The 24,001-nt window shown below is 38.4% G+C and overlaps 1 protein-coding gene across 11 annotated transcripts in view; it reads left to right on the top strand.

Moving 5' to 3' along the window:
* The window catches only part of EPB41L2 (erythrocyte membrane protein band 4.1 like 2), a 205,010-nt gene that overhangs the window by 94,402 nt on the left and 86,607 nt on the right, over positions 1–24,001 (top strand). For 10 of the 11 annotated variants that reach the window (XM_061130604.1, XM_061130603.1, XM_061130602.1 and 7 more), the window contains 2 exons: positions 5,744–6,207; positions 6,971–7,189. In XM_061130604.1, coding sequence (XP_060986587.1) covers positions 5,758–6,207; positions 6,971–7,189 — 669 coding nt within the window. In that variant the 5' untranslated portion in view covers positions 5,744–5,757. The remainder of the gene's footprint in view (positions 1–5,743; positions 6,208–6,970; positions 7,190–24,001) is intronic. The other variant, XM_061130599.1, reaches the window with a different exon arrangement.

Below are 24,001 nucleotides of genomic sequence, written 5' to 3'. Positions count from 1 at the left end.
TTTTCCACTTAATTGGTACCTGGAAAATGGTACCTTAAAGAAGGAAAAAAGATTTTCTGTGCAATATGGGGCTAGTTCAAGTACTCATATAAGAGCCTTACTGGAAGACATGATTTTGAACTTCATGCATGTAAAAATAAGATGTAAGATTGGACATGCATTTAACATAGTTACCTGACTATTCCCTCGTCTGTAGCACTGCCCTCAGGGACATCACTGTCCTCTAACCCCCTTGTTTGACTGTGTGTTTCTTCTCGCCTTTGTCCTTCTGCCTGGCTCTTAAATGCTGGGGTTAGAAGGCTTTTCTTCAGAGCCCTTGAGGCTCAGACCACACTTCTTTCCCTGGGTGATATCACTGTCACTTGAGCCTTTAGCTACCTCTCACGTGGCGACAGCTCCCAAATCTCTAGTGTGTGTGTGGTCTTCCTTTAAGACTCGTGTGTCAGGTGGCCAGCTGAACACCTCCACAGACTCCTTAGTCACGGTGAACTACAAACCAGGTTTGTGTCAACCAGACCTTCTTTTCCTTGTGTTCCCTATTTCCATGCATGGTTCTAACATCATCCCAGTCTCTCGTGACCCAGGACTTTTCCTGGACTCTTTCTTCTCATTGACTTGCTGATTGCAGATAGATGCCACATCATGTTCAGTCTTTGTCTTGACCATCAGATTTGTTTCTTACCCTATACCTAATTGCTTCTGCCATAGTGTAGACCATTATCTTCTCATGCTTGGATTATGGCATCAGCCTCCTAGGTACCTTTCTATTTCATCCTTTTCTCTCATCCTCTACTTATAACAAGGTTGGGCTATCCCAAATATGAATTTGATTACTTTACTCCTCTACTTGAAGTTCTTATATGACTTCTCATTGCTTTTAAATCAACCTCCAGACATTTCTTAGCATGACATGCAGAACCTTTTGTGTTCTAGCTTCAGCCTGTTTCTCCTACTTCATCATCACCAATTCACCTTCCTCCTTCCACTCACAAGCCCCCACTTCACTTGTCCAGTGTGTTATTGTTCAGCACTTTTGAGTTTCCTATGGAAGGAGTGTTCTCATGTTTCTCCACACTTGCCTGTGTCTGGCACATGCTTCCCATTTTGACCCATTATTTTAAAGCAACTCAAATGTTGACTTTTGTAGAAAGACTTGTCTGATAACTCTCTCGTTCTAATCCTGGTTAAGTGTTCATCCTGTGCTCTTTGAGCAGCATGCTTTTGATTTATCTGTAACCCACTGTCCTTGGAAGGTAGTCTTTATTCACATGCTTCGTACTTGTCACTTTGCGACGGTGGTTGGTGGCTTAGTTGTCATATTGTGTCTGAGTCTTGCAACACAGTGGGCTGTAGGCCGCCAGGCTCCTCGGCCCATGGGATTTTCCAGGCAAGAATACTAGAGTTGGTTGCCATTTCCTTCTCCAGGACATCTTCCCCTGCCAGGGACTGAACCTGCATCTCCTGCGTTGTAGGCGGTCTCCTGCATAGCAGACGGATTCTTTACCATTTAGCCACCAGGCAAGCCCTATGCCCATGAAATATGGGCTGACTAAGTGAATGTTTTTATGCCTGCCTATTGGAAGTATATAACAATTTAAAAGTTATTTTTTAATTGAGATATCACCCCTTTAAAGTTCACAATTCAGTGATTTTGAGTATATTCACGAGGTTGTTCAACTATCACGTCAAATTCCAAAATATTTTCATTACCCCAGAAAGAAACCCTGTACCTATTACACTTGCTCCCCATTCTCCGTTCCTTTTAGCCCTTGGCAACCACTAGTTTACTCCTCATCTCTGAGTATATGTCTGTTCTGGAAATTTTATACAAATGGCTTTTTGTGTCTGGCTTCTTTCACTTAACGTAATATTTTCAAGGTTCATATGGAAGCATATATCAGCATTTCATTCCTTTTCAGAACTGCTTACTATTCTTTTGTGTAGATGGACCACGTTCTGTTTATCCATCCGTTAGTTGGTGGGCATTTGGACTGTTTCCATTTTTTGACTGTTGTGAATTGTGCTGTTAGAAAAGTTCATTTACAAGTTTTGGGGTAAACATATATTTTCTTTTCTCTTGGGTGTGCACCCAGGAGTGGGATTGCTGAGTCATTCAGTAGCTTCATGTTCACTTTTTTGAGGGGTTGCCAAACTGATTTCCAAGTGGCTGTACCATTTTACATCATTTCCAGCAATGTTGAGGGTTCCAATTTTCCAGCAACCTCACCAGTATGTGTTATTGTCTTTGGTTATAGCCATACTAGTGGATGTGAAGTGGTATTTCATAGTGGTTTTGATTTGCACTTCCCTAATGACTAATAATGTTCGGAATCATTTCAAGTACTTATTGGTCATTTTTTTCTTTGGAGGAATTCTACTCAAAGCCTTTGCCCATTAAAAAAATAATACTTTTTTGTTCTTTACTATTGAGTTGTAAGACTTCTTTGTTCAGTTCAGTCGCTCAGTCGTGTCCGACTCTTTGCGACCCCATGAACCGTAGCACACCAAGCCTCCCTGTCCATCACCAACTCCCAGAGTCCACCCAAACCCATGTCCATTGAGTTGGTGATGCCATCCAACCATCTCATCCTCTGTCGTCCCCTTCTCCTCTTGCCCCCAATCCCTCCCAGCATCAGGGTCTTTACAAATGAGTCAGCTCTTCTCATCAGGCGGCCAGAGTATTGGAGTTTTAGCTTCAGCATCAGTCCTTCCAATGAACACCCAGGACTGATTTCCTTTAGGATGGACTGGTTGGATCTCCTTGTAGTCCAAGGGACTCTCAAGAGTCTTCTCCAACACCACAGTCCAAAAGCATCAATTCGGTGCTCAGCTTTCTTCACAGTCCAACTCTCACATCCATGCATGACCACTGGAAAAACTATAGCCTTGACTAGATGGACCTTTGTTGGCAATGTCTCTGCTTTTTAATATGCTATCTAGGTTGGTCATAACTTTCTTTCCAAGGAGTAAGCATCTTTTAATTTCATGGCTGCAGTCACCAGCTGCAGTGATTTTGGAGCCCAGAAAAATAGTCAGCCATTGTTTCCACTGTTTCCCCATCTATTTGCCATGAAGTGATTGGACTGGATGCCATGGTCTTAGTTTTCTGAATGTTGAGTTTTAAGCCAACTTTTTCACTCTCCTCTTTCACTTTCATCAAGAGGCTCTTTAGTTCTTCTTCACTCTCTGCCATAAGGGTGGTGTCATCTGCATATCTGAGGTTATTGATATTTCTCCTGGCAATCTTGATTCCAGCTTGTGCTTCCTCCAGCCCAGCATTTCTCATAATGTACTCTGCATATAATTTAAATAAGCAGGGTGACAATAGACAGCCTTGACGTACTCCTTTTCCTATTTGTATATTTTGTATACAAATATTTTGTATAAAAAATAGTTCTTTGTATATTTTGGATATTGGACTCCTCAGATATATGATTTGCAAAAGAAGTGAATAATTAAAAAAACAAGTGTAGTACTGATATGTACTACAACATGGATGAACCTTAAAAACATTATGCTAAGTGAAAATGCAACATATTGTATTATTCTGTTGATTTGAAATGGCAAATAGGCAAATCTATACAAAGTGAAAGCAGTTTCGTGATCTCTATAGTCTGCAGGAAGGGGAGGTTGGAGAGTAACTATTAATGACACAGGGCTTCATTTTGGGATGATGAAAATGTTCCAGGATTAGAGAGTGGTGATGGTTGTACAAAGTTTTGAATATACTTAGAATCATTAACTGTATATTTTAAAAGGGTGGATTTTATGGTATGTGATTTATACTTCAATAAATCTTAAAAAAATAAAAATCCAACGTACTTTGTTTTTTGAACTTTTCAAGTTTGTACCACTTTTGAAGATAGCTGTGAAATTTTCCACTGGTCAGTGCACCAGGTCTTTGAATTCTTTTATCATTGGCAAGCAAGGAGAGTGTGCTGTGTCTGCTGTCCCTGCCTAATTTTTTTTATTTAAAAACTGTTTTTATTGAAGTATAGTTGATGTATAGTATTATGTAATTTATAGGTGTACAACATAGTGATTCACTATTTTTAAAGTTTATACTCCACTAATAGTTATTATAAAATACTGGCTATATTCCCTGTACTGTATAATATATCCTTGTAGCTTATTTATTTTGTTCTCTGTAGTTTGTACTTCTTAATCCCTTACCCCTATTCTGCCCATCCCCCTTCACACTCACCACTGGTAATCAACCACTAATTTGTTATCTGTATCTGTGAATCTGTTTCTGTTTTGTTATATTCACTAATCTATTTTTTCGATTCTGCATGTAAGTGATATCATACATTATTTATCTTTCTCTGTCTGACTTTTTTCATTTAGCTTAGTACCCTCCAGATGCAAATGGAAAAACTTCATTCTTTTTTGTGACTGAGTATTTCATCGTTTGTATACACCGCATCTTTATCCACTCTTCTATTGAGGGGTATGGAGGTTGCTTCCATGACTTGGTAATTGTAAATAATGCTGCTATGAACATTGGGGTGTGTATATCTTTTCAAATTAGTGTGTTTGTTTGTTTGTTTCTGATATATACCCAGAAGTGAAATTGCTGAATCACACAGTAGTTCTTCCAGTTTTGAGAAACCTCTGTACTGTTCCACAGTGGTTGCACCAATTTCCATTCCGAGCATCAGTGTTTGAGAATTCCTTTTTCTCAGCATCCGTGTCAACATTCGTTATTTGTGTTCTTTTTGAGGATAGCCATTCTGACAGGTGTGAGGTGATGTCTCATTCTGGTTTTAGTTTGCGTTTCTTTGATTAATGATGTTGAGTATCTTTTCACATGGCTGCCTGTTTTTTTTTTTTTTAATGTCAGTGGTACTATGATACTTTGAAAGTCCCTCTTTCTTTGTGTAAATTTTAGACAACCAGTTACTTTTAGATTTAGTTTCAGTTTTGTTTTCATTAGTTGTGATAGGATTGAATACTAGATGCATTTCCTTCACTCCTATGATGTCTTCATTTGGTTTAGATTGGGAGCCCTAGATATTTTTCTATCATCACATATACTAAGAAAATTGTGTATGAGGTTGGGTGGTGTGGAGTTTGGGAGTTTTGATTATAGATTTAGTGCTTTCTTAAAGACTAACTTACCTTGGAATAGTGATGGTGAATTATGAGGTTTAATATTGGAACAAAAAAGATATTTGTTTTCATTTTGATTTTCTCACAATTAGTACCCAGTACTTAAAATTCACTTTTGTTATACCTAAAATTTTTTTAGATATTGGTTTTAATTTCTGAAATTGCAGTGAAATATGTCTCAGGATTTTCTAGCATTATCAGGAGCTTAATATTGTAGCTTAATATCAGTAGCTTTAATATTGTGAATGAGGAAAACTTAAGTATAGAGAATTGATTTTCCCTAAAAATTTGGGGAGTGAATTATTTTTTCATAGTTAGATGAAATTGAACAATAACTACTTTTTCTAGAACTCTTGACGATTTGAAGTTTTCTCTGTACTGTAAAATTAACCACAGTTAATTCTATTGTGATGCTTGTTTCAGTTCTTCGATTCTGATAGAGATTTCTAAACGTTAAGGATAGCAGTCTCCATTTTCTCTTATGCTTCTGAACCTTCTTTTTAAAATGTGTTTCCTCCCTGTCATCTTTCTGCCATTCTCCTCCCCACCCTTCCTTACCCTGTCCCTTGCCTCCAAACTAAAATGGGGAGAGTTTGTAAAATAACTCTTGGTGGTTTTGTTTTGTTTATAGAATAAGCTGTGACCATGACTACTGAAGTGGGCTCCGCATCTGAAGTGAAGAAGGAATCTGACCAGTTAGGAGCAGATGCAACCAAGGAGAAACCGAAAGAAGTAGCGGAAAATCAGCAGAATCAGACGTCTGATCCAGAGGAGGAAAAAGGTTCCCAATCATCTCCTCCAACTGAAAGCCAAAGTAGCCCACGCCGCCAGAAAAAAGAGAAAGATCCATCTGAGAGCCGGGGGATTTCTCGATTCATACCTCCTTGGCTTAAGAAACAAAAGTCCTATAACTTAGTAGTGGCCAAAGATGGAGGAGATAAAAAAGAGCCTACCGAACCTGTTGTGGAAGAACAGGTTTTAGACAAGGAGGAATCTCTTCCTGAAGAAGAAAGGCGGGCCAAGGGTGATGCTGAAGAAACAGCTCAGAGAAAACAACAGGAGATTAAGCTTGACGTCAAGGAAGAGAAACCTCTGGTGAGCAGTCAGGAGACACAAGTATTTTGAGAAGTGATTGTCAGGAAGTGAAGGCTTTGATGGCATAACCAGGTTAACAGAAAGGCTTTGTTTTGAACCATTTCCAGATTTCTTGTATTCAGATATTGCTTTGGCTTACTGTATCTGGAATATGGATCTTGGAGGGTCTACCACAACATTCTCTTGTTATTCCTTTTAAAGCTTTCAAAATAAAGAAAAAAAAAATCCCCTGTATATGCAGATCATAAAAAAGTCATATCTATTCATTTTAGGGCTAAACAAGTACTCTCAGGCAAGGATCACCTTGCTTCTTAAATAATACACGCTTTTGTATCTTTGATTTATTTAAGTGTTCAAGGGGGTAGGAAGAAGTAGATTTGTATGTGTGTGCGTTTTGGTTGCCTATTGAAGCCTAAGTTTTGCCATGGTTATGTAATTATAATTAGGGGTTTTATTATTTAACATGATATTTAAATGTCATTGCTGGGACATAGTTTCTTTTACTCATTTAATGCTGGTTGCCAAAGTGGCAAAATAAGAAAATTGGCAATGGATTGGGGGAAAGGTGTGGTGAGATACCCTTTCTGACAAAGTTTCAAAATCTTTTAAAATCTTAGGGTCAAAAAAATAAAAATAAATAAAATCTTAGGCTCACAGTGTTTACAGTAATCACAGTTCTTCCTAAAGATCTTTCTTTTTAGTGTGTGTCATCTTCTGCAAGTTGGTCACATTTACTATGAACTTAATTTTTTTTTCCCCCCAGCAGCCTGTTGAAGAAGTAAGGAAGGAGAAAGAAGGAGAGAAGGTGAAGGAAACACAGGAAGCAGAAGTTATGGATGAAGCAGCAAAAAGGGAGACAAAGGAAGTGCAGACCAATGAGCTGAAAGCAGAGAAGGCCTCTCTGAAAGCCCCCAAGAAGACCAGAACTGCCCAGTGCAAAGTGACCCTTCTGGACGGCACCCAGTACTGCTGTGACCTGGAGGTGAGGCAGGGCGCGGGGTGGGGCGCTGTCTGCGTGTGTGCGATGACCGCAGAAGTATCCTCTGCCTTCATCTGTGGCCTGGCACTGTGAACAGATTTTTGTGTTCCTGTGAACTAGTTTGTCAAAATTTAACATTAAAAAGAAAAAAAAAAAACAAAAAACTAAGAAAACACAGAAGAGGGTCATTATTTCTATTAGAAACAGTAGTTCCTGACCCTTTATGATAAGCAGGACCGATGTTCTGCCAGGCTGTATCGATCATGTGCATTGGCTGGTGTTCATTCTGAAAGGGCATTAAATAGCTTGAAATGACCTGTGGCCCCAAGTGTTTCACTTAAGGAGAAACGTTGCAGTAGGTTGAAATCTCAGAGTAATGAAATTTCAGCAGTTTAACCTCAAGCGTTTTCATCCCGAGACAGGTAATGATTTAAAATCTAGCTCATTTAATTAAAAGACACTCTTGGTTTGTAAAACTTACCGTTGATTAGCACCGATGCTGACCAAAGTCAATGTAATTTTTTAAAAGCATTTAATGCCTTATAATTTTATGATAATCCAAAGTTTGTTCCTTTTCAGAGCTCAGGTACTTTATTTACATGATGTACAGTTTGCTGTGTTGTGCTTAGTCGCTCTGTCGTGTCCAACTCTTTGTGACCCCATGGACTGTAGCCTGCCAGGCTCATCTGTCCATGGGGATTCTCCAGGCAAGAGTTACTGGAGTTGGTTGCCTTGTCTTCCTCCAGGATCTTCCCAACCCAGGGATCGAATCCAGGTCTGCTGCATTGTAGGCAAATTCTTTACCATCTGAGCCACCAGGGAAACCCAAGAATACTGGAGTGGATAGCCATTCTCTCCTCCAGGGGATCTTCCCAACCCAGGAATCGAATTGGGGTTGCAGGCTGATTGTTTACCAGCTGAGCTACCAGGGAAGCCATACATGACGTATACTAATAGCTAATTTTTACTGAAGACTTATGTCATGAGCTTTGAATGGGTTGTCTCATGTAATACTGATAAGATTGTATATGAGGTAGGCATTATTATGGATAGTCCCCATCTTACAGTGAGGGAATACAAGGCTTTAAAGAGGTTAAGTAACTTGCCCCAAATTTCATAGCTAGTTAGTGGTTGGATCAGGAGTCCAGACCTTTGACTGTGAAGGTCTTGAACCTGACCACTGAACTCTTATCAGCGCTTCATGGTCCTTACTCACCTTTGCATTAGTTGGGTAGAACTTATTTTACTCATTCAGTTACAGTTGTTCTCATTTTAGTTGTTTTGAGAAAAGGAGTAGCAGCAGATGATTAAAAATCCTTAGAGCTCGCACAGAATAATATGTCTCAGGAGTAGAGGTGGGGACAATGAGAAACAAAAGAACGGTGTTCTGAACTTGACTCAGTTGCACTGTTTGGTCACATGTCCCTCGTTTTTCCTACCTATCCTAGAAGTTAGGAAGTTTAGATTTTAAGAATGAACTTGTTGATAACTTGTTTTGTGACCTTGCATTATTTACTCAATCTCTGTGTGTCAAATTGAGGCCCAGAAATTGACTTCATCTTTAGAATATAATATTACTTAGATAATCTAGAAGGCCCCTGTCATCTCTGAAGTGCTTTATATCACCAAACCTTGTAATTGACCAATGTGCTTTATGGTTAAATCTATTTTTCTTCTCTGTTTTTTTAAAAAGTCATGATACATTTAAAAATACAAAAATGTAGTAATAATAGTTGTATATTCACCATAAAAATTTTAACCAGATTCATCATTTAGCCATGTGTTTTAGATGTTTTAAAAATAAATAAAACATTAAAGATGTTGCTAAAGTGTCTCATTCCCATCTCTTTGTTACTATGCATTTGTTGTTATATCATGTGTAAATCTACTTTATTCATTTCGGCTGCTATATAGTCTTCTTTTGAATGACTAACCAAGTTTATCCAATCCCCTGCTGGGGCACTATCGCTTCTATATAGCTCAGCAATCAGTGCGTCAGTGAACATTATTGTATGTGTTTCCTTGTTTATTTGTGTAAGAGTTTATTCAGGGTAGAACACCTCAGGGTAGAATTGATAAGATGTAGTTTTACTTCTTCAGTTTCCCTAGATTTGGCAAAGTGGTTGTGCCAATTTAAATTTCAAGCTGCAACCGCTGTTTGATTTTTCCACATTGTCTTCATCACTTTTTGTTATTAGATTAATTTCAACCTATCATAATGGTATGAAATATCTCAAAATTTTAGTTAGCACTTACTTGATTATTGTCAACTTTTGCTAGGTTATACTATAATAACAGCCTCCCGGTCTTCTGGATGCATAATGACAGTGGTTTATTCCTTGCTCATGTTACATGCCCTTGATGGGAGTGGGCTCTGCTTCATGTCTTCTTGATTTTTGAATCAAGACTAAATGTGTATCCTCTACGATAAACGGAAAGAAAACACAGTGGAACCACACTGTGGTCCTTGAATCTTCTGCCTGGAAGTAGTATATCTTTATATATAGATATAAGATATGCCACTTATATCTCATTGGCCAAGCAAGTCCTATGGTTAATAGGTGGGCAAGCCTGAGCCCATCACAGGAAGAGCTTGGTAAATAATTGAAAACGTGGAAATAATCCTACAATTTACTGAAGAGGCTGAGCATCTTTTTGTAAGTGTAGTTTTCTAGGATTGCTGTAGGATTTAAAAAAAAAAAGACATTCTTTATCAGATTCAGGATATTCTTTTCTTAGTTTCTAAGATTAAATTAGAAAGTTTTGTGACTAGATGGTAAAAGACATAGGTAGTCAATCTTTTCTAATGTATTTTCTGCATCAACTGAGAGGATCTTTTTTTTTTTTATCTGTTAATGTAATTTATATTAATGTTTTATAATGTGAAGCTATCGTTGAATTCTTAACATAGATACTTGTGATCATTTGGCATTGATTTTGTATTTTTAACCTGTGGTTTTTGCAATTTTTTTTTTTACTTTCTTTTATCAAATTTTCTTCATCAGATTTTGTTATCTGGATTATGTACTAGCTTTTAGAGCTGCTTGCCTTTGATATTCTCTAAAAAATGTTTTGATAAGTTAGGGATTTAACTGTTCTTTGGAGATCTGGTAGAACTTGCCTTTAAAACTGTCGTGGGCTGGTGACCTTTTTGTGGGAAAAATGGAATTGGGAGGTTTTTTTTGTTTGTTTTATTAAATCATTGATTTGATTTTCTAATAGTCTATTTCTGGTTTAATCAGTTGTAGTAATTCATATTTTTAGTGGAAACTGCCCATTTCATGTAACTTGACAAATCTATGAGGTTGTTCATAGTGTTCTTGTATTTTTGATTTTGATTTCTTTCTAATTTCTTGTGTTATTTGCATTTTCTTGATTATTTTTGATGTAGAGTTAACTATTTAAATCTTTTCTTTCAAAGAAATAGCTTGGTTTTGTTTGTTTCTTTTCTGTTTTGTAAATTTTATTGTTTTTTCCCTTGGAATTACTCTGTTTCAAGAAATTCCCCAATTTCTTGAATTGAATATTTGACCAAAAAAATGTATGTTTTCAGGGCTCTAATATTCCCTTCAGGTATCTCTTGTTGGGTGCACAAGTTTTAAAATACTATATTTTTAATTGTCATTCAGTTCCTAATATTTTCTCATCCCATTATGGGTCTGCTTAATTGATTAGAGAAGTTGAGGAGTCTTTATTTCAATGACTATATTAATTTGCAGATTGTCTTTTCAGCTAATAACTAATTAGTAAATATACCATCATAAGAATGAGCTTTTGAGGACAATATATAAATCTGAAATAAGCTTACAGCATATAAAATGTTGAGTAAACTTTTTTTTCTGTCAAGTACAAAGCAAATGGAATTTGAATAGACTTCAGTGATGTGACCCCACAGCAGATTTTATGTACCAGCAGTTCACTGGAGTCGTAGGCAGCACGTTTATATGTGCCCAGAGGCTGTGTAGTTCATCACTGTCACGGTAGTAGTTTTAACGATGCCCACATGATACGTGGTAGTCCCTCTTTGGATGAGTTTCTGTTTCATCCAGTTCTCTTTCCTATCTTGGTTCTTTGAGTTCGCAGCATCCTTAGACTGTGTCTGATCCTGAATCCCACTGCAGTCACTTCCGCTTCAGAGCAGAGCTGGAAGGCAGCTGTCCCGTGGCTGGAGTGCTCTCGTCCCGGGTCCCAGCACTGACCTCAGACGGATCGACGACGTGCTGGTGCTGCTTCCCTCTGCTTCTGTAGCTCTCTGCCGGAAATTGGCGTCTGAGGACTGCCTGGGGGGAAGTGTGCTGTGGGAAACTGCAACGATTAATGAACTCCAAAGTACTTAAGGAAATGAACACATTGTGGGAAATAAATACTTTTACTTTATTTGGCCGGGGAAGATTAGATTTGTTTCCAGTTGTTTACTGTCATTAAAGATGATAATTATGTCTTTCATGGCTTTTTAGATGCCTATAGTTATTGCTTGCTTTTTTTTTTCTGTATGTACATGTATCTAATTTTCAACTAGAATTTCAGATTATAGCCCACCCACTGAAGATGGCCTAAATGTCCTCACTTAGGGCACCTACAGCAGTAGAGGAAAGCATGGCCAGCTCAGGAAGTCTTGAGTTGGAACAGCCTAACTTATAAGGACCTTGTAGAGGAGGATGAGGTTCTACAAGGCCACAAATGTCAGGATAAGAGGATTTAAACTGATCGGTAGAGTGAACGGGGCTGAGAAGAAATGGACCAGAGGTTTACAGTTGTTAGTATATAAGACCTAGCAAAATTAAGAATGCTACTTAATTTTAGAATATGACTGTAGTAATTTAAGGGAGACTTTTTTATCCACTGCATTGGTTATGATGTACACCAGTAGTCTTTACAGATACAGTTTAATCAACGTGACTAGAACACTGGGAAAGTTAGACAGTTTCCTGTTTTTGTATCTGTCAGTACCTTTGGTTAAGGAAAGCACTGTTATATCATTTAATGTCAGTGTGACTGTATTAACAATAATTTTTAAAATCAAGAAACGTAGTTCTTGGGGATATTTTTGTTTGGTGTCTTAATATCATCTCTGCTTGAGATTATTTGCTTAAACTACAGAGATCTCCACATATGCGGTTTTTTTTTTTTATCCCCCCGCCCCCTTCTTTCTTGGTTCACTACTTCTGTATTCTTTTTCCTGTGGGCCATCTGCATGTATTCTTGAACCTCAGGAAAGTGAAGACGACCCAGGGAGCCATGGCAGAATCGTTTTCAAACATTGTTATCTCTGAAGTCTGCATTCTTTTGAAGAAAGAGAGTCTGTGTTAATACTGAGTGAAAAAAAAAATGCTTCACACACAATATTTGGAGCATGTATTGGATAATGGTGCATTTTTGGAGAATGATTTTACTGAAGTACAAAACAATATGGAAATGGCTTGATTTCAGTTAATGTTATTGCTGCAGCCCAAGCCATGCATTAATTTTGACGCAAGGCTGAGTCTGTGCATTTGTTCCAAATTTTTGTGTGAAGTATTTTTTTAATTAAAGTTAGTAAAAATTACAATTTACATTTTATACTAGTTTATCATCTTGATAATAAACTATCTCAAATACTTTTTGAAAAAAATCTTTTCATTGAAGATTATGATTTTTTCATGAAGAAAATTTATAACTTCTATTCTCTGATATGTCTGTTTTTATCTCACTGATAGATATAATGGTATGTGAAACTCCTTTGTTATCAGAATAAATTATAAGAATTTTGGGGTGTTTCCTATACTCTGCATGCTGGTTCCAGAGACACCCCTATAGAAGGACTCTTGTGATATTGCCACTGAAGTCATTTACATACTTGATGTGTTAAAACAGCAGGGCTTTTTCCTCTAAGGAAAAATACAGTAAGATTTAGTTGGAGCTATGGGTATAGAATCAGGAGATCTATGTTTACTTTTCTTTCGGCTCTTTGGATGTCTTGGAGAAGTCACTTCCTCTTTTTTCTTCTCAGATTGCAGATTAAGAATGAAAATATTTGTTTCCTCTATTTCTAGGATTGAACTGGCTTTACTACAGCTGATAAGTGTGTGTGTGTGTGTGTGTGTGTGTGTGTATATATATATGAAGTCTGAAAATAAATGTGGAAGTTCCTGTAAGACTTGGGAAGCATGAGTGAATATGCATTCTGAGTTCGAGTTGCTCACATTTTCCTCTGGCATCTAAAAGTCGTTCCCACGTGTTGATTTTGTCTGAGAATCGAGGGCATTGTTCTTGCCCACATAGGAATGTCAGTGCCATTTTTTCTCAGCACTGTGAATAAAGCTATCAGAATGTAGGCGCTCTTCGTCAGTGTTCTGTTGATAAAAACTATTTATCAGGCAGTAGAATGGTGTCAAGGTCTTCTTGCCTTTCCTATGTAGAGTACTGGCCTCAGAAATGCAATTTGATATCATTGCTTTTGAGTGTTTTATTTATGTACTTGATTGTTTATGTCTGCTGTCATCCTCCAAGGCTGTTCTTTCAGATTTCTGTAACTGACTCTTATTAGGTTTACTAGTGAAATAGTTTTAGCTATCTGTATCCTTGGCGAGCATCTGGAAGTTGTGTCCCTCTCTAAACTCCTATAAAATAATATGGGATTTAAATATGACTTAAATAGAACCGTGAACAATTTAGTTGGCATATGTTGTATGCAATTTGAAATTCCAGTGACATAGGTCCAGATGGAATGTCTGTGGCTAGCTGTCCATTTATCCCTTTAGCTGAAAGAAGGAATTTAAGGCAAGATTCTATCTAATAATTTTTATTTAGTAAATGGGAAAAGGCTTCCATGTCATGAGAGTAGTTAAATGCTTTGGTCCAGCTTGAAGGACACAAGGGGTTCACAGGAGCAAAGCAGGCTCATTAGCTGGGCTTCAGGGCACTGTTATGCCCTCAGACTGTCTTTTGATCTGTTGCTACAGATTTTCTGTGCTTTCCTCTTCCAGCCAAATTGGTCTTCTAATCAGGCACTGAATTGTCTGTCCTTTCTTCTGGTTTCTGACCAGATCATCTCTGCCATTTTGACTTCCCCATCCACACGCTTCTTCCCTGTCTTTTAATGTCTAGCTTAAATCCAGCTTTCTGGATGTTTTTTCTTCCTCTGAACTTGATTGCACCAATAATTGGGCAATTAATCATGTGCTACCTTGTGAAAGAGTCTCTTGTATTGTTGCGTTGAACATCGGTTAAACTCTTTATGTTACTTTTTGATTTCTTTTCATCGCTGTGTTGTTTCTTTACCAGGATTGTTAATTCCTTGAGAAAAAGAACTTTCTTTTCTCTCCCTGTAGGGCATTAACACAGGACTTCGCCTCTAGCACTACTCATAAAATATTAATTGTTGATTTCTCTCTGCTTTCCTGTACTGTTGAAAGTTTTTATCCTTCTTATCTAAGCTAAATGATTGTGTCTGCTTGTTCCCAGTTCTTCACTCCATCTTCTCCAGTTAGGAAAGAAAGATCACTGTTGTGTGTGTGTATAATCCTCCACCCTGTCATATTACTACTACTATCCACAGCTGCACTGCTTTTTAAGTGCTTAGAAACAGTAGGCTAACTTCTTGTAGAAACACTTCATGGGCTTAAATAAATGAAAATGATTTATCAAATTTCTATAAAGGCTATGAACTGTCTGGGCGTGAGAGCGATGCCAAAGTGGATAAGGAGTGGTCTTGGCCCTAGAGGGAATGCAGACTCCCGAGTCTTTCCTGTGAATCTGAACTGCTGTAGGTCAGATGGCTGGCTGGCTGGGTATAGCCTGAACTTGAGGAGGAGAGTAAAGTTAACATCTTACTCCCTGCCTCTTTTTCTCTAATGTTCCTCTTTTCTCTTGCGCAAACTAAAAAAATGTTATGGTTTAATTTCTCTGTAGTCAAGAATTCAACCACATGCCCTCTCTTTTGTCTTCCCCACTGTGGTTTCACAATCAGGGGATTGCCTTTTTTGCTCTTCTGTCCGTGGTTTTTGAAAGCATTAAACTTGACACTTGAAGCTCCCGGCTCACGAGTAACCATCCTGATGTAATTCTGAAGGCAGCATCCACTTCTGTCTCCTTCTGACACCTGCTGCCAGGCAAGCTGACTCACAGGCAATTTACTACTTAATAAGTTCTTCCCTTTCACCTCGGGGTGGTAGTAGACTGGGCAGCAGATGGTTGAAATTTTTTGTTTTTCCTGGTTTGGAATGACAATTATTTGAAGGTTGAATAACCTCTGAAATGGTGGGGAAAATCATTTTCAGAATAAGTTTTGTACTTTAAATCTGTTCAGATACATTTTCTCGATCTTTCAGGAAAGTAGGCATTAAAAAATGTTAACTCCTTATCAGAGTTCATCAAATGAGGTGTAATTTTATTTCTCATTCAACAAAAAACAAAGTATCTTTTGTTAAACCTATTCTGTTCAGAATCCCTGTTTTCATTACTCTCTTATTTCTAATCTCTTTTCCAGTGTTTTCCTGAGCAAATTAAAGATGTTTCTGACAGAGTTTTTATTTCTCAGCCATTAGGAAATTTTGCCAAATATTCTCCGCCTTGATCCTATCTTCCTATTCCCACTCCCACTAAGATTTCGATGGAGATTGAGTGCAGGAGCTTGAATGGGGGAACAGAGATTTGAGAATCTGGCCTTTACCCGTGAGCATTTAATTTATTTCACAGAAGCTCGAGCTGAGGCTGTTCTTTCCATCCATCCTTTCCATAGCAGGATCACGACTCGGTGACTGAGTGGAAACATGCGCAGAATTTATCATCGCTATTTACAGCACTGCAGTATAGTACGTTTGGCTTCCCAGGTGACTCAGTGGTAAAGAATCCATCTGCCAAGCTGGAGACATGGGTTCAGTCCCTGGGTCAGGAAGATCCCCTGGGGTAGAAAATGGCAGCCCACTCCAGTATTCTTATCTGGAAGATTCCATGGAAAGAGGAGCCTGGTGGGCTACAGTCAGAACTGAGAGACTCAGCACACACACACACAAAATATAGTATGCTAGCATTTGGATCTTAAAGGGATTGAAGGCAATATAACAAAATAAAATGTGGCCTATACAAAGCTACAGGATTAGTCAGAAAAGCAGTTTCTTCAGGCAAGGTGGCTAAATGATTAAAGTACTGATAGATGATCTGTCAGATTGCCATTTTTATATTTGTTATATTCTGTAGCAGAGTTTTACATAAACTCTGTTAGAACAGTTATGATTAAGAATATTCTTCTTCTTTTTTTTTTAAACTGGAGAGACAGCCTCAAAACTACCAGCTGAACTACTTTTGATAACTGTGTGTGATATTTGTGGATTCTGGCATTTTAACCTGTTTTGAAGTTGTCTGAGTTTGTGCACCATCTAGTTATTAACATAGGAAGGAAACTTAATCTAAGTCTTACCAGGATCTGCTTGTTATATCTATTGATCTCTTTTCATATTTCTGTCAGCAGCAATTTAAAGTGAGTCAAATAGGAATGCTCTAGTAAGCTTTTTTTTTCCCTATAGCACAGAAAGCCTGTCTGAAATCAAATGTCAGAATTCATTCTAGGCAAATAGTTTACAGAGAATCTGCTAGCCTACAGAAGTTTGCTGCTTACACTTTTTGAAATAAGTTCGAATGCGAACGGTACTTGGCAGTTTCTTAAAATAATACTTAGAGAAATGTGGTGTGCTTCTCTGGCCAGCCTGTTTCTATAATCTTAACAGTTTTAGTCACTGTTGTTTTTTAAGAGGTTATAGTTTTCACAGATTTATGCTAAGTTACCTATTCAAGGTGAATAATAGGAAAAGCTGGACAAAAAGAATTTAAAGCTTTTACTTCTTAAAAGTTATTTACTGACTGGTTACTGACCTCCATTGTGTGTGCTCAGTTGCTTAGTTATGTCTGACTATTTGCGATGCCATGGATGGTAGCCTGCCAGGCTTCTCTCTCCATGGGATTATCCCAGCAAGAATACTGATATGGGTTGCCATTTCCTCCTCCAGGGACCTCCATTAGTGATGATATGTAATTTCTAAGAAAAATAGAAAGTTAAGGGTGTCATATTTCCACAGTGTTTATGAATTTGGTCTCGAATAGTATTCATTTAAATACATATTGTGAGTTTAGAAGTAATTTTTGTCCCCCAATATTGATTGTTTTCTTGTCTGGGAAGATGATAAGTATGAAGTATAATTTGTCCTCTTACATTGCTTATAGGTTTTACTTTCAGAGATAAACTTTTCATGTGAAATAAAAATACATACAAGGTTGATTTAAGTACTGTTTTTGGTTTAGATAAATACAAGTGCAGAAGTGCCAAGTTATTATGGGCTGGAGTTGGTAAGAAAATCTTACATCGAGGAGAAAGACTCTTTTAACTTTGAAGAATGAGGTATTGTTAACTTAAAGTTAACAGAACTTTTTGGCCAACCCAGTCTTTAGGGTAGGAGGAGAAGGGGGTGACAGAATGAGACTGTCGGATAGCATCTCTGATTCAGTGGACATGACTGAGCAAACTCCGAAAGATAGTGAAGAACAGGAGACCTGGTGTGCAATACTCCACGGGGTCTCGAAGAGTCGGACATGACTTATGACTGAACAATGACATCATTATTTAGGAAGGGCTTCCCTGGTGGCTCGGTGGTAAAGGACCCGCCTGCCCATGCAGGGTTGCGGGTTCAGTCCCTGCGTTGGGAAGATCACCTGGAGAAGGAAATGGCATCACACTCCAGTATTCTTGCCTGAAAAATCCCTTGGACAGAGGAGCCTGGTGGGCTACCGTCCATGGGATCGCAGAAGAGTCAGACATGACTTAGTGACTAAACAACAATAATATTTAGGAAAACTCAACAATACCTAGCCTAATACCTTTTCTCACTTGAGAATGGTTAAATAATAAAATCCAAGCAGAAATTTGGGGTTACAGGAAAAGTCTTAAATGCCTACTTCCTTCTATGTCAAGAAAACATAATAAAATTAAACTTTGTTAATTAAACTTTGTTAAGGACAAGCCATGCTTTGCCTGGCCAGTGTTCTCATTTTTGGCCTGAGCTCTCTGTGGATTGGCTTTCACTAGTTCTCTCATCTTGCAGAACCCGAATACCGTTGGTGTTCAAATGGTTTAATCTCTTCACTTCTGCCGAATATTAAGAAGAGGTGGGCTTCCACCCATAGGAGAGGTTGCAAAGAAAACATAAAAAAAAAAAACAAAACTGGATGGACACTATTTGCTTACCCTTTTCCAGTCTACTTTCCAAAATTTTGTTGGCATTAATCCCATTCTCTTTCTCCTTTCCATTGTCGGGGGAGAGGGGAAGAATATGTGCGTGTGCACACAACACATCATTTTAGAATAGCTTCCATAGGGAGCAGAGCTAAATGTGCATTTCAGTGTACTGTCTCTAATTAGAAGTCCATTTTCTACTTAGGAAAATCTGAACAATGAGCCTGTTTTATCACCAGGATAAAGTGAAGTGAGCTCTTCCCTTTAGAATAGCACATATCAAAGTTGCTGGGAAGTTTTCTGGATATCTCATTATAAAAAGACTTTGAATCGGTTGTGGCAGCTTTAGTGGCATCTGTTTTGATCCTGTTTGTTGTTTTCGTGCAGGTGTTTTTTGTTAGTCTTCATTTTTTTGCCTCTTTGTTTCCTCCTGCAGGTGTCTAGATAGTCCATTTTATTGTGTGTGTGTTTGTAATTGGGCAGAGCAGAGGTGGGTCAAAGTAGAAGAATGGAAATGCTATTCCACTTAAAATACATTACTTTTTGACAGTTGATAGGTATGATTTAGTTTTTATTCACTTGGTTTGGGTCATGAGGTACTTATATAGAGTTTGTGGCTTTGTTCATCAAACATTTCTGGACATTGGTGACAATGTTGGATGTGGGGGGCGTTCTTCAACAAGAATGGACTTGGGAGCATTTCACTGTGTAGGATCTGATGCTCGGCAGTAGGATACACTTTAACTCTTCATTCACTATGCCTGCGACAGTCAGGCAGAGGAAAACTGCCTTTGTTGACCAGTCCCATAAATGTAGACATAAGAATGCCTGGAAATGAATTTACTGTGAGAGATAACTGCTAGGAAGAATAAACATTTAGATTTATTTCCTTCATAATAAGAAAGTCACGAGGTGATTTCAGATGCTACATCTTAAAGAGATCTTTATGAGCATGCAGTGCAGAGTAAGGAGTATTATAACAACAGGCGTCTTCAGCCTCCCGTAGCTTGATCCACCGTGGAGGGTGAATACGTCTGTCCGCAGGCCAAGAGTAACTGTGCTTTCAGGCCAGATAGCCTTCTTCCTAGTGATACTGCTTACTTCTCACTTTTAGTTATCCCTGTTCTTCCCCCTTCAGGAAGCCTGATTGGATCTGTAGATTTGCTGGATACACATACGTGCACCAATCCACCTGCCCTTTCTTCCACTGACATTTTAGACATTTTATTCCCGAGTCTCCTGCAATTAGATTATTTCATCAGTCACATGGTGTTTTTACTTCAGATTTCCTAGGAAATGTTAAACTAACTCCAGATTCTCCTAGAAAAGTTATGATGGACTGTAGTATTTACATTTGGACATGTTACAGACCTCACAGGGATGGGGATGGCAGTTGAAGATAGGGAATGATTGACCGGAAACCCACTGACCATGTAAAAATATTGTTTCTGTTGGAAAAGATTCTGAATTTCAAGCAGATGTCACATGTCACACACACTGCATTTTAGGGCAGAAGTAAGATAGGAGGGCTTTGAGTTGACCATCTGAATATGTGAATACATATGAGCAGAGAAGTATTATAAAGGACATTTCCAGCTTATGAACAGGTTCTTTATGTACATCATATTTCAGAAAATTATTTATCTGAAGTGTATGTTTTCCCACAGAAGTAATGTACAAATGACTAGACTTCCAAGTTGATTTATAAAAGTATACATATAAGTTTCTGAACTGAGTTCTGGGTGCTAAATCTCAGAACAGGTGGATAAGGACAGAATTTCTACCTCATTTTTCTAATTCAGGCCAAAATTTAAAGTCTCCCTTTTTTTCCCCCGTATTATTTTTCTATTTCTTAGTGCTTTTTACCACCTAGACTTCTTGGTGCTAGTTCCATGATGATATCCTGTTACTTTTTTATAGTATTATAATACAAAAATGTGCTGTTACCTGCCTACTGTTTCTCCATTCAGAATCAAAATTCTTCTAATCCCAAATGTTAGTAGATCTCTCAGCTAAGTAACGAGAGAATTAGCAGCCTGAGTGAATGATTCCAGTGTGTGGATGATTGCTTATATTGCCTTCTAGGAGACATTAGCATTTTAACAGAAACCTGTTCATGCTAAAGCTTCATAAGTGGTCGGATTTCACTCATGAAGCCAAGGGAAATGAAAAATGAAAGCGGTTTGTGAGGGAGGTAGAAGGTTGTATTCGAGGTGGCCTTTTGGGGAGGCATGCTCCGACACTCCTTAACTTCCTTGCTGAATCTCCATGTTTCTGACCCCTCACAGTTACTCCTCTTCTGTAGTTGAATTAGTTGATTAGAAATAAAGGATGTGTGGCTATGGACAAAAGATTAAAAGTTTGTTTCATTTATTAAAACTAAAAGTTAGCATTTATTTGCCATTTTCCATGTACCATAAAGGTGAAACATTTTTCTATCTTATTTGCCATCTAAACTTATCTGATTGCTCATCAGATGATTTGTGTGCTCTGTTAAGAATTATGAAACATTTCAAAACCCAACAGATGGGAGTAGAGAAGCATTTCATGTCAGTACTGCATGTAGACTTGGGTAGACTTGGAATCACTGAATCATGAAATAGGGCTTTATAACATAGGAGAAAGGCAAGCTCCTCTGTTCTTGAGGAGTTAATTAAGGCATGCATGTGATTTTATTAAAGATGAGCCTGTATGCTGCTTCCAGCTACACTAGGATTTCCTTTAATATTATTGTAGGATACAGTTACTTGAGCATATTTTCCAGTGTGTTCTGGCCTAGCATATGTTTTGTTTTGTAGCAGCCTTTTAATTTTTATTTCTAGTTCCTAGAACTACACTGAATAATGTTTTATGTCATTCATGTCAACAGCACTGCAGAATTTCCCATGTTCAATCACGATTCCTTGAATCCTAGGGAATGGAAAGAAAGAGAGATTTCGTAATGAACTGTGAGAGGATTTTTTCACTTTTCCTCCCTCCTCCCTTGGAGGCTGCTCTTGAAGGAATTGTGGGCTTTCCAGGTGGCTCAGTGGTACAGAATCTGTCTACCAATGCAGGAGATGTGGGTTTGATCCCTGGGTTGGGAAGATCCCCTGGAGGAGGAAATGGCAACCCACTCCAGTATTCTGGCCTGGAGAACTTCATGGACAGAGGAACCTGGCGGGCTACCGTCCATGGGGTCGCAGAGAGTTGGATGCTGCTGAGCACGCATGCACTTGAAGGAATACTGTATAGGGAAAGTGAAAGGTGCTCAATTGTGTCTGATTCTTTGCGACCCCATGGACTCCAGACCAGAGTACTGGAGTGGGTAGCTTTTCCCTTCTCCAAGGGATCTTCCTAACCCAGGGATCGAACGCAGGTCTCCCTCATTGCAGGCGGATTCTTTTATCTTCCTATTCTCTGTAGTGTCTTATAAGAAACCTATCATATGTGAAGGTTTTATAAAAGATTTATTTTATTATATATAAAATACCTATAATACATACTATTTTTTGAGCAGTCAGAAAAACTTTTTCAAGTTTAATGATAAAGGGAATGAATGGAACTTAAAAGTCTTCCTTAATTATGATGATATTTACTCTGGAATTACATTTTTCATACACGCACACAATTGTTGGATGTGATTTCTTCCTTTTTTCCAGGATTTGAATGAACTTTGGGACTGAGGTGTGTCATTCAGATGGGTAGGAAAAGAATGACCTGATAAAATGGTGGCCTGAAACTATTGAAGACACGCCTTTCCCCTTCTGTATGGTTCTCTTTGATTTCCTCCACCCCATGACAATGTCTCAGTTGTTGTGTTTGCTCTGTGTGTACCTTTCTTTCCCTGGCCTTTTATACTTGCACAGTGTAGATTTGAGCTAGCGCAAAATACATAGCTCAAGGCTGTGTTGTATGGATTGCATTGTATACTTCCCAGCACTGTCTCCTGGGTGCACAATAACTGCAGTGTGGAGGGCCCACACGGAGACAGTGATGGTGTTTTATAAAACGCCACTGGTGTGCGGCATCAACTGCAATCTGCCGGGTAAGCAGTTGCGCAAATTCCTCCAAGTCAAGAGGCCCCCAGAAATGTCATGTTTTGGCCTCAATAGCAAATGCCACAAATAACAGCACAGGCACGGGGACTCCGCGTCTCAGATTCCAGCCTGCCTTTCTTCAGCTGGGCTTGTTGTGAATTGCTGAGCCTTCCCAACCCCTCCCAAAGGAAGTTCCCCAAAGCTAGTCTTCTAATCCTTGAAGAATATATATTTCAAGCCTACCTAAACTGTCTTGCTTTGCCTCTGTCCTTTGGATGTCTCTCATGGGTTATGTCATCTTTTAAAGAAAAAAAAAAAATCTGATACCTGGGATATAGACCAAAGGACTGTTTTTATTTTTAGTTTAAATTTTCAAGCCATTGATTTTATACTTCTGTTCAATGATATTCTTGGAGTTAAGGAGAGGTAGATGGGGGGAAAGTTGATTGTAAAGCTTGCTGGCATTTAATATAGGAAGTAAGCTTTCTTTTTGAAGTGTACTTGGCAAGTTGATTAACTGTTGTATGGCTTTACTTGTTTAGTTAACTGGTGCTACATTATCAGAATAGAGATGAACACAGTTTGTACTCTATAAAGATTCTAGTCTAAGAAGAGATATAAAGCAAAAGCACGCTTCAGATAGCAAGAAGAAATAACAGCGACTGATGTCCTAGGGAAGGAATGTGTAAAGACTGCAAAACCCCACTGTCTCCTTTTGGTTAAAGGTGGTGCATGGCTGGCTCTTAAGAGAAAGGAGAACGTTGGTTTTTCTGCTGATGTCATTCCTTTAGTTCCTGAGAAGTATTTGGAAGTGCTCTAATTACTAAGGAAGAGTCTTAAGTAGAATGTAGGACTGTGAAAATAAAATGTAGGTCTGTGGCTGTTCTCCTAGAATCTAGTTGGCAGTGTGAGTCTGGCTTAGTTCCTTGAATATCTATGGGTTGGTAGTCCATGAGCTCTAGAGCCGGGAGCTTGCATAAGACTGAGAGCCAGAAGACCTGATTCTAGACTCAACTCTGCCAGCTTAAGTGCCAAGCCATTGCCCCCAGCGTATCTTTTGGCCTACAAGTGAGCTGAGTTACTCAAGGCAGTATCTTTTGGAGACACTGGAGTGAGACACGCTGTTGCTTAAAGAACCCGGTCTGCAGAAGTAATAAGTATCAAAAGAAGTAGAACTTAAGAGTAAGTACCATAGATGTGAAATAAAGTACTTGATGGAGAAGGATAAGTATTAGAAGATTGAAATAGGCTTCATGGAGGGGAATTTGGAGATGTGTCTTAGAGGTAGGGTTTTAACATTTGGAAATTAAGGTAGAAAAGAAATTACGAGCTTGCCTTGGCAAGTTAACTGACCTTTTTATGCGGGACTGACAGCACCTGCCCATAGTTACTGCAACTAATGAACCAGCCACATATACTAGTATCTTAATGCACATTGTAAAGCAAAATATCTGTGTATTCCGCTTGGTTGAAAAATGTGTTTGTAGTCCCTTCACGCACCACAATTCAAGTTGTTTATAGAAAAATCAAAACAATGATAATATGAGAAAATTGCCTTCCTGGATACAAATGTAGAGTACTAATGTTTATGGA

Source organism: Dama dama, chromosome 26 (assembly GCF_033118175.1).
Source record: "Dama dama isolate Ldn47 chromosome 26, ASM3311817v1, whole genome shotgun sequence".
NCBI lineage: Eukaryota > Metazoa > Chordata > Mammalia > Artiodactyla > Cervidae > Dama > Dama dama.
Note: the sequence above shows the minus strand (reverse complement) of the source record. Positions and strands in the feature narration are given on the sequence as shown.